Raw genomic sequence first — 10,953 nt, forward strand, 5'->3', positions numbered from 1 at the left:
ACAGACCAAGCTTTCCATCTCACTTTCCTGTAGGAATAACCAACCTTCCTCCATGCTAACCTGTAACTAACTTAACTCCCCATTGTCCAGAGGTTTGTGAAAATCTGACGCTGTCTGTGGGGGCCATGCCCCGGAAGGGGGATTAGTAACATGTTCTTTCTTCAGCATTGTTTAGAACATTTGGAATCAATTAAATATTCAAATATTGGTTCTCTCAGATCTCTAGCCAGGCCGGGCAAGTTTATGAGGGGAGGGAGTTCAAGGCAGATAACTGCTACTCCTCATCCCAAAATCTATAGCTGGAGATTTAAAAAAATAGACCCCCTAGACTTGCTGGGCCTGCCGGCAAGTAGATGGGATCAGACATGGTAAGGGGGAACAGCAGGAGCCTTACTAAGACGTAGGAGTGGCAGTGTACATGAGAACGGCTGCCATGCCCAGGGTCTTCAAGACAAAGAAGTAAGCACATCAGCATAAGTACGGCAGTGTGGCCTGCATGAGCTAACGCTGGTTTTTACATTTGTAAAGGATCATGAAAAGAATTTGTAACACAGACTGTACGTGGCCTAATAATTCTAAATGTTTATACTCTGGCCTTTTGTAAAATTTGCTTACTCTTGGTTTACTTTAGTTTCTATCATATGTGCTAATATAAATATTAATAACTACTACTACTGTTAATAGTAATGATGAGGTGCATTGGGGAAGGAGAAACTGATGTGGGCCCACCTGTGTCAGACAACTTGCTACGTGCTTTGCAATTCAGGGGTGTCCAACCTTTTGGTGTCTCTGGGCCACACTGGAAGAAGAGTTGTCTTAGGCCACACATTAAATACATAAACACTAATGAAAACAAAACAAAAAAATCTCGTATTTTAAGTAAATTTACAATTTTGTGTTGGGCCACCTTCATAGCCACCCTGGGCCCCATGTGGCCCGCCGGCTGCAGGTTGGACACCCCTTTACATACTCTACCAATTCATTCACTGAGCAATGCTCTGAAAGAGGCATACATCATGTCAATGATAGAGCAGAGAGGACAAGCTCAGAGAGGTTAAGTAATTGTCCAGTGTCACGGGGAGGGAGACAATTAAGCAGTGGAGCTGTTAATCAAACCCAACCAACGTGGTGGTGTGTTTAAGCAGTGAAATCCCTTTTCCCATTAAATGCTATTTAGAACCTCACTATGTAAAACAATTTACTCTGAGTAAAGTTGAGGCAGAAGACCCAGCAACCTCAGCCCTTTTTCAGGACAAGCTGTTTGGAACAGAAATCAATCTTTCAAAAGATGAAGCCGATAACCAACATGAAAATGGGTTTCCAACTCAATTATCCCATTTACACATTTCCCTCGAACAATATTTTCCCAAGGTCAAAGGAAGTACCAAAGTAACAGAATTACTTTTTACTTATTTCTGCACCCAGTGAAACGATTATAGGTCAGTCAGCAGAAGGGAGAATGGGAACAGCAAAAGTTTAAATAATCCTCAAAATCTAAGCATACTATAGCTATTGGTCCTCCGTGCCATCAAACACCGGGTGGGAAGGACATCTTCCAAATGGCAGCTCATTTTACCCTAATACTTGGTGTTTCCAGATGAGTTTCTAGTTTTCCATCATGATAAATTAATATATCCTATTTTATTATGGTGCCACAAATAAGAACACTGAAAGGCTCAACTCTTACAAAAGGCCCAAATCCCCTGAAAAGCATCAAGTATCAAAATGCAGCCAGAAAAGATGGTATTAAAAGAAAGGGGGGGCTTCTTTTTAATGAAGCCGAGGTGTAGGACAGATTTATTAGCTTCCATTTTTCCAAGTTGCATTCTGGTGTATTTCCTGCCCATATTTCTAAGCTCAGCAGATCTCTTTGTAGGATTATTTTTTAAAAATACATTTCAAAGAACATGAGGTGGCTATACACACCCCGCCTGCAAAGACACACCTGTGATGATACAAACACAGTGTTCCTCATATTCACAACCTAAGCTCTAACAGAAAACAGACCTTCTGTGTGATCTGCCAAGTTTCTGCCATTCTCCAAAGGAGCTGATACTGGTAACCAGATTTTATAAAATGCCTTGAAAATAATAACCAATCAGAGATTACCCCTGACTACAGGGGTCACTAAATTCAGTGTGGTTCAGTGTGTCCTTTACCATCACGATTCCTTTTTCCAGTATTAACAGATGGTTAAGACAAATCACTGAAATAATTATTGTTGATGCTCTAACAGATGCCTACTACTTTCCTATGTAGACTTTACTTTTATGTACAACATTGGTACCTTATTTTTCATTCAAGTATCATCAAATGTTTACTCTGTGTCAGATATTATCCTTGATTCTTGAGGAAGGAAACTAATAAAAGCTTTCCTTGGAAAACTCTCATTCCAATTATCTAATTAGATTTGTGAACAAAAATAATTAGAGCACTAAACCTCTACTAAAGCTGCCTCAAATCAATGAAAATGTAGAGAGGATTGGTGCAGCCTACAGGGAGACAGGAATGTAACTGGAGGGAATGTTGAAGACTATGTGGTATTCCCAGCGAAAAGGAGAAAGCTATGCCCCGCTGGAAGAATAATGGAAGGAAAGGCCAAGAGGTGAGTGTTTGACCAGTCTACACTGAGGGCTGGATTATGCAATGGAATAACTAGAGATGGGCTCTCTAAGACACTAGTTGGTCACTAGGCACATGTGCCCATTTAAATTTAAATTAAGATTAGAAATTCAGTTCTCAGTCATATTTCAAGCACTCGGTAACCACACACATCAAGTCTACCATAATGGACAGTGTGGGGAATTATTTCCATCATTGAAAAGTTCTATTGGACAGCATTGAGTACAGGTCATGGAGAATCTAAAATGTATATCAAAGAGTTTGAAGTAAAAATGGTTTATAAATTTCAAAAATATCCTTGGAGACTCCACCTTGGTTGCATCGCTCTGACCTGGTTTATGAATCCAGCTTCCACATGTTAAGTTTTTTGTGTTTTTTTTTTTAAAGAATTCTGCAGTTTAAAAACAAAATAAAACTGGAAACTCAGTGCTATGGGTTACTGGGAACCAGCACAGGTTTTTAAGCAGGTAAGTAACACTGTGACACAGACTTGGGTTTTAGGAACATTACCTCTTAAAGCAGCAGGTAGGATGCGGGAGAAGACAAGACACCTGGTGTATCAAAACCAATGTGTGTCACTGAGACGACGCAGGGCTAATTTCATTGAAGCTTCTAAAGAAACAGACAATTACGAATTTGCATCAGTAAATTTATTCCAAGTAAGAAGTATACACATATACCAGGTACCTCATTTCCACACAAAACCCAGTTCTGCAACAAAAATATTTAACACTTTGGCCATGAAACTCACAAAAACTTCTCAAGGTATCTATGTGAAGTAAGTTCTTTTAATATTTGTAACCCATGCTTGTTCAATTACAATTTTTAAAATATACTGTTCATTATTCCTTGCTTATTGTATATTTATATCTTTTCTGAAAAATTTTTTCATAAATTGAAAATATCCCTATGTACCTCTTATCAGTATTATTGTAAGACCAATATTATGCTTTCAAGTATCAACTGGTCAAGCCAGACTATTTCTGATCACAGCTTAAGTGACATTCACTTTGTTTCAATGGCTTACACTTCCTGTTCCTACTTTAATATGCCAACCATTACTTCACTGACATCCCAGAGTTTTCTTGCAACAGACTCATCCATGGCTTTAGGCAATAGTTCTTCCTCTTTACAATCCCCAAAGTATTTTCCTGACACACCTTCGACCTCAGGGGAAGAGGCTAAATAAATCGAAGTCTGGGCACCTTCTTCTGGAGTTTTGAAAAAAGCCCAAGACACCAAGTTGAAGAGCGGTCTGACCCACAGTGGAATGTGTATGTGCCTCCCCAGGTTTGTCCGCACAATACCGGGGTGCAGGGCGTTGACAGTAACCTGTGTGCCTTCTAAGCGCCGGGCCAGTTCCCTGGTGAAAAGGATGTTAGCCAGTTTGCTCCGACTGTAACAAAAGCTTTTATTGTAGCTTTGCTCACTGTTCAAGTCTTCAAAGTTGATGTCTCCGTATTTATAAAGTTTGGAAGAAACTACCACAATCCTGCTGGGAGCTGAACTTTTGAGTAGTCCAAGGAGAAGATTCGTGAGTAGAAAGTGACCCAGATGGTTTACTCCAAACTGCATCTCAAACCCATCTTCGGTCTTCATATAAGGGCACTGGAAGATCCCTGCATTATTGATCAAGACGTCCAGTCTAGGCTCTTCCTTCAAATGTCAAAAAGAGAACAGCAGAATTATAACACAGGCTGTAAGTGTCCCTAAAATAAGTCTTTTTAAAATTCTTACCAACTACTAAAATTCTATAAAATGTCTCCGTGAGTTTTCAATTGATAAAGAACTACAGGAGACCTGTATGCTTAATCAGGGCCTGGTTTTGTGCTTTTCACATGTTTTCTGATCTACTGTCAGCAACTTATAAGCAAACAGAAGCACTTGAGTTCAGTGATTTGTCCACCATCACAAGGCTCCTAAGTGCCTGGGCTCTTCATTTGTAAGCCAGCCTGTTTTTCTAATTGGGATTTTCAAACCATAGCTAGAGTCAATGTGAGCTAGAGGGTGCAAATACAGCAGAAGACAGATTAGCACTGCTTATTCCTAGAGCTACTCCCACCAGGAGGAAGTCGGGATTGCTTTATTTTGCGGTTTTTCTAAGGGTAAAATGGTTCTGTGGGGATGGAGCATCTGAAGTAGGTCCCTTAAAATTGGGACAAGCAATACAGTGGGTTAGTGATGCAATTTAAGGCCACAGAACATCATGAATAAATCAAAGAAATACTTTAAAAAATGTACAGATAATATAAAAATATCAGAAAGAATGTAATCAGTCTAAATACTAAGGTTTACAATAATAGCAAAGGGGATTCACAGGAGACAGGACCAACAAATGTCTTAACTCTACTATGACCAGAAATCATTTTTTCTTCCCTGTACGAAATCTACCTCTTTCAGGCTTTGGGGGGGGGGGGGGGCCCAACTTAGAAGATCTATAGTCAGAACGTTCCCTTTTGACCAGATCCTGCTACATCTTTCCAGAGTAAAGGCCTAAAATTTAGACTGTCCTTAAAGGGAAATCTTTTCATTCTGTAATTCATATGGGTTGGTTTTCCCCAGCCCTTTTCTGGCTCCTCTCCGTCTCTTTGGATGGGCAGAGAAAAATAAATGTACAACATGTTCCAGGTGTAAAGACAGAGTGATGAATCCACGATGAAATTAATTTGAGGTCAAATTTCAAATTTCACTGGCCCTTTTGCCAAGTGCAAGTGAAAAGAAAAATGTGTTAAATTTCACAACTGTATCAAAGCCTACCCGTCAAAGGATCAACTATTTCTCATTCTGTCTTCTAAGCACCTTTAGCTTTTCCAATAGTCAGCTTCAAAAAGAAGGCAAAAGTTCACCCGTGGGGGAAAGAAAGGAGTGTTCTTTGTCAGTAATCCTTTGGAAGAGTTTCCTATATTAATCATTTCTGAGCCATCATTCTTTGCTGGGCTTGTGTTATTTTAAGACTTTATCATCTACAATTTTTTTTTTAAATTCTAAGAGATAAATGACATAAATACCAAGAATACCAACCTGTGGGAAATTGACATTCCATTTCATTTTTAAAAAATTTTAGTTATGGTCACCAAACGAGAGCGAGGAAGGAACTTAACACTTCAAAGCAAGGACAAATTAGTTATCTCTTTATATTCTAATTTTAATGGGTTCTGTCCTAGTGACCCACATCGAAAAATACACGTATCAAAAATGAGAAGTATATCCAGCTACATCTACATTTTAATGAAAAATAGGAAGATTCACTTTTAATATTTCCAACATCTCTGAGTATTAATTCTTATCTGTAAACTGTTTTACCTAATAATGAAGTAGGCATAAAAATGCCCGCCCCCCAAAAAAAAGCCAGCTCTAAATCTGCAATAGCTCGCACTGTACATCAGTGCCCTAGAGAGTCAAAAGGAATTCCCAGGGTGCTATGGAGTATTTTAAATTTTAAAGGGAAACACCTCTCAACATCTCAAAACCCACGAGTTCCAGGTGGTTCACAGCTTTAACAATATATTGTGCTAAGTTCTCTTTAGTAATGTCACATCTCTGCAAAGTTGTTTTTAGCAGTTGCTGTAATGAAGTGCATTTATAACGTTAAAAATCAATGTACAACAGAAACGAGGGTGGCATTGACCCATCTGTTTCCAAAGTCAGAACTGAACAACAGGTACACCTTTCTCACATTAATTATGGTTACTGAGGAATGAAATAAACCTATCTTTTTTTCCTTTCATTATGTGTTCTAGTTTTTTAAACAGCTACTAAGTTGTTCTGACATCAGTGCCTAATTACTTAAAATAAATAAACTGGTAGATATTTCCCTTGGTCTCAGGGCACCATGAAAAAAAAATAGCAAGTTTAGGAACCTCTGCTCTGGAATCAAGAATCCCCATTTCACACAGGCACGGTTCCCATCAGCTAACTTTAAACCTCACTCTTCTGAATGCCAGCTGCAGGAAACCCTTCCACCTCAATTTCAAGGGAAGGACCCCCCTCAGTGGCATATTTACCATCTGAAAAAGAAATCCTCCACCTCATTGGCCGGCAGCAGGTATAGAGGAGTTAAAAGCAAGGGCTCGGGAGACAGGTCCTCAGCAATCAACTTAGCCTGCCTATGCCTTCCTTGCCTTATGTTGAAAAATGTGGTTAACGATGCCCACTGTGAGCATTCCATGACAGCCAAGGACACCTTCATTTCATTGTAAAAAAAAAATAAAGTATCTGAAATGCTTGGCACAGCTAGCACAGAGAAAAATCTTTCATAGATGCTAGGTATTACATATCTACTTCTTTCTGTCTTTATTTAGGGCACGTGGCTACTGGGATTCCGAGCTCCAGTTTATCTGGAAACCAGGCCAGAGTGTGGCTAAGGATGGTGCTAATGAGTCCCCTGGTGGCAGAGAGCTAAACTTCCTATCCGGCAAGGGGGAAAAAAAGACGGTTCCAATGTCCTTGGCTAGCAACTTCCCCCAAGTGCTCCGCGCTCTCTGAAAGGAGAGGGCCTGGTGCAGATTCACTCTGGACACAGGGAAGGTGATCCAGAGACCTGGCTGATCTCCTCCTGGGTCGTCCTCACATAACTGAAGGCGATGTTCGGACAAAAGCTTATTTTCCTCTAGGGCCTATTTTTTCTCAATATCCCTGGAAGATAGAAGACTGTCCAATCAATTTTCCCAGCCTGCAACTCCCAAGCCGCTTCCAAATCATGTGACTGCTCCTACTCCTAACCACGGTCATTCCCAAGATCGCACTCCCTCCATTTTGGGCGGGCCCCTGCGGGCTCAGCCCCCGGCCCGCCGGCCCCGCCCGGCCCGCCGTTGGGCCCCAGCACTGGTCTCCAGCTGGCTCCCCGAGCCCACACCTGGAGCATCTCCTGACAGAAGGCGCGCACGGAGCACAGCGAGGCGAGGTCCAGCTCCCTGATGACGAGCTCGCCGACCCCGCCGGTGTCCGGGCCCCCGTCCGGGCGGAGGTCGCGGCGGAGCTCACCAGCCGCCTCCTCGGCCCGCGCGCGGTCTCGGCAGCCCATGATCACCCGCGCCCCCATGCGCAGCAGCTCGGCAGCCGTGGCGCGGCCCAGGCCGCTGTTGGCGCCCGTGATCAGCACTGTCTTCCCCTGCATGAGGCCGGCGTGCCCGCCTCCGTGCAGCCGCTGGACGCTGGCGCCGACGAACCGCCGGGTTGCCAGCCAAAGAGCCCCGCCCAATGCGGCCAGTAGCGCCGCCACAGTAGCCACTGCCATAGGCACGCGGAGGAGGGCCCACCGCCCCCTGCGCGGGACGTCTAGAAACCCCACACCCCTGGGTCTGACGCTAACACCTGTCCGCGCGGACCTCTGGGGCGCGGCCAGTGGACACCGACGGGGTGGCGTGGGGCATGCTGGGACTTGTAGTTTTCCTTTCGAGGACCTCTGATTGGTTATAAGAGGATCTCGCCTTGGGTCACCGCGATCCCGTGGAGACAGCTTCCGGCGAGAGTGGAGGGTGAGCCTTGGTCCCGGGTTTTCTGGTGGCTGCGTTTCCTCTGCATGGACGTTCCTGAGTGGTGGTGGTTTCCCACTATGAATGCCTATTGAATACTGCGAGTTTACAAATCTCTCAGCAAAAGTAGGCTGGTGTGCAAATCCTACTCTTCAGAGCTGTTTGAGTGTGTTTTCTGTTCAAGGCCTGGGACTTGTTCACCCTCCGTTCCACTTATTTTCACCCTCTGGAGAATTGTCCCCGTCCAACAAAACCCGAGGACTCTTATTTTACCCCCCAAAATGAGGCTAAGAACTTAGCAACACGAATCAGTTGGAGATAGACTAGACCAGGTGTTGCCAAACTTGAGCGTTACATCAGATTCACCTGACAGAAAAACTACTTGAACAATAATTCAATAAAAAATAATATTAAAAAACCACAAAATAATTGGAATGTAAATTGTAATTGAAAAAATATATTTTTTAATTAATAAAATGAAATAAAAGACTAGGTCACATATTAAAGGAAAACAAAAAAGAATCACCTGAAAGGCTTTTACAAACAAACTAAAATTTTCAGGGCCCCAGTACCAGAGTTACGAATTCAATTGGTCCCAGGTGGGACCTGAGAGTTTGCATTTCTAACAAGTTCCCAGGTGATTCTGATCTGGTCCCTGTAGAAAAAGTCGCCCTCAAATGATCTCATTCGACACTGGCCGGAATACAGTGGGAAAAGCTTGTGCTTACTGTGAACATAGACTTTGGAGCAGACCACTTCACAAACACCTCCCACGTCCTCCGTAAGACCCTAACGTGTAAAAATCGGAGGGAAAGTGCTCAGTCCACTAAAACGGGCTTCAGAAACGTCAGGGCATTTTTCCCACGGACTCATCTCCAAGGTACGGACTTCGTGACTTGAGACCAAATTGTTGTTAAGTTGGCACTCATTCATCTGCTCACCCATTCATTAGGTGCCAGCCCCTGTGCCCCAGGAGAGTCACAGAGAAATGGGGTGCTTACTGTTTGGTGCACAACATTCCACTGTCCCAGACCCCTTCCAGAATCTTCAGGGCAAGAGGAGAGACACACAAAGTATAGTTTGCAATAATCCCCTATAAGATTTTGATGAACTGTTGTCCTCCACTCTGCATTTGTGAAGGATCTAATATGCCACAATAGGCACAATACAAAGAGGGAAGGGGAAGAACTGCAGAAGATTTCTTAGGAGTGCTGAGAATGAAGCTCAGAGGTGAGAAAGGGCACTGTTACTGGGGATTAGACAAGGACTCGGGAACAGAAATCACGAGGGTGGGGTAGGGTGGGGGGCTTTATTCCTCCTCCTATAATTTTAAGCTCCCTGTCAAAACTCCCCGAACCTGGAGTGATCCAGGTTTCCTCTCTCTCTTCAGTTTTATCCATTCTCTGTCCTTCAAAGCCCACCTCAGTGCTTTCATTTCCTGACCACTTCCAGCCCATGTAGATATCTGCTTCAACCTCATGTGTGACCCTCACTTGGCACTAAGAACAAACAGCCCTCTAGTGTTGGCTATTTGAGTTAGCACATTTGACTTCCTTGGTATTGTTAACGTTTTAAATTTCCTCAAGGATGGGTTTCTCTCCGAGTCTCTCTTGTAGTCTTCACATTGGGGAATGCATAGAAAACACTGGGTACTCATTAGGTGTTGTGACTGATATATTTTGGACTGGCTTACATCAAATTAGGAAGTAGATCAAAAGATGTATGTCAGCAGCGGTCTTCTTGAACTAGAACCAGGGTGGACATGGCATACGTGGGTGAGGTTAAGGTGGAGTGGGGGGTAGAACAACCAAGACAGATGAAGCCCCAGACCTGCTATGTAATTGCTGTGAAGCTTAAGCATAGAATTTGATGGAGTGACTCATCTGTTCATGTTAGGTCCTATGGCCATGGAATCAATAAGAACAACTCAGTTTGGAAGGCTGTATGTGTAACACAAAGAAAAAAAAGTAGCTTTTTAAGTAAATAAGACCTAAATTTGACTCTTAGTCCTACTGATTTATTAGCTGCTGTTCTTGGACAAGCTACTTACTCTTTTTTGCATCTTAGGTTCTTCACTGATTACAAAGATGGGTAATGATGTTATATCACACACATTTGGTTTGATGAGACAATGAGGCAGCATGAAAATATCCTGCCCACTGTGCTACATTGCGTGGTAGATGATGTTTAATAACCAACCAAGGTTTTTTTAAAACAAAACAAATATCACAAGAGAATGATAATAATGAAAGGCCAGGATACTACATTTCATGCCACATTTTGAAGTCATGGCCAAGGCTTATTTTGCTACGTGAATATTGGGCCTATCTGCTAGGCCCAAAGCAAAAGACTTCAAAAATGTTGTTCACGGGCTGTAAACCCACCAAATAAGCTTCAGAGAACCCTTCCTAGGGGGTTCTGTCTGGAGCACACCTTAGAGGGAAAGTACCCTGTGAATATCTAGCTGGTTTATTTTGGAATGAGCAGGGTCAGAATTGGTACATATGCAAGTGGAATGACATCTTCATTTTGCATGGATTTAAAGGTAACAGACTGAAAAGTTTGAATTTTCAAGGGTGTACTTAACCCTACTCTTCCTACTTTAGGAGACCACTATTCAATAATGATGATTTTGTACCAACTGTATTTTACCAACATCCAAAAATGAGCACTGCTTTGTAAGACCTGGTAGGCTTCTGACGTAGCCCTTTAAGCATCAAATACATGAGTTCTAAGCTTGGCCTAGAGCGTCATCATTATGACTCACACACAAACGTAGGTGCAATGGTGTGCAACAGCGTGGACATCTCAAAAACAAGTAGCTTGAAGGTAACTTGAAGGTTCAAAATATTTTCAA

The 10,953-nt window shown here is 42.6% G+C and overlaps 1 protein-coding gene across 1 annotated transcript; it reads right to left on the reverse strand.

Annotated features, from left to right (window-relative positions):
- Positions 1 to 3,254: 3,254 nt before the first annotated feature.
- RDH14 (retinol dehydrogenase 14) lies at positions 3,255 to 7,986 on the reverse strand. Its single transcript, XM_037151803.2, has 2 exons — positions 7,478 to 7,986; positions 3,255 to 4,278 (listed from the first exon to the last, which is right to left on the reverse strand). Exons 1-2 carry the CDS (start codon positions 7,856 to 7,858, stop codon positions 3,661 to 3,663), a joined length of 999 nt encoding a protein of 332 aa, XP_037007698.2. The 5' UTR covers positions 7,859 to 7,986; the 3' UTR covers positions 3,255 to 3,660.
- Between the last annotated feature and the right edge of the window lie 2,967 nt (positions 7,987 to 10,953).

This window comes from Artibeus jamaicensis, unplaced genomic scaffold (genome assembly GCF_021234435.1).
Source record: "Artibeus jamaicensis isolate MK-2021 breed Jamaican fruit bat unplaced genomic scaffold, CSHL_Jam_final contig_465, whole genome shotgun sequence".
Taxonomy (NCBI): Eukaryota; Metazoa; Chordata; class Mammalia; order Chiroptera; family Phyllostomidae; genus Artibeus; species Artibeus jamaicensis.

What these genes read in the sequence shown, in the direction of transcription:
- RDH14 (XM_037151803.2), bottom strand. Translation starts at nt 7,858, where the DNA reads ATGGCAGTGGCTACTGTGGCGGCGCTACTGGCCGCATTGGGCGGGGCT. An exon ending in TCTGTCAGGAGATGCTCCAG is followed by an intron (nt 4,279 to 7,477) that starts GTGTGGGCTCGG and finishes TGACATTTGAAG; the next exon opens with GAAGAGCCTAGACTGGACGT.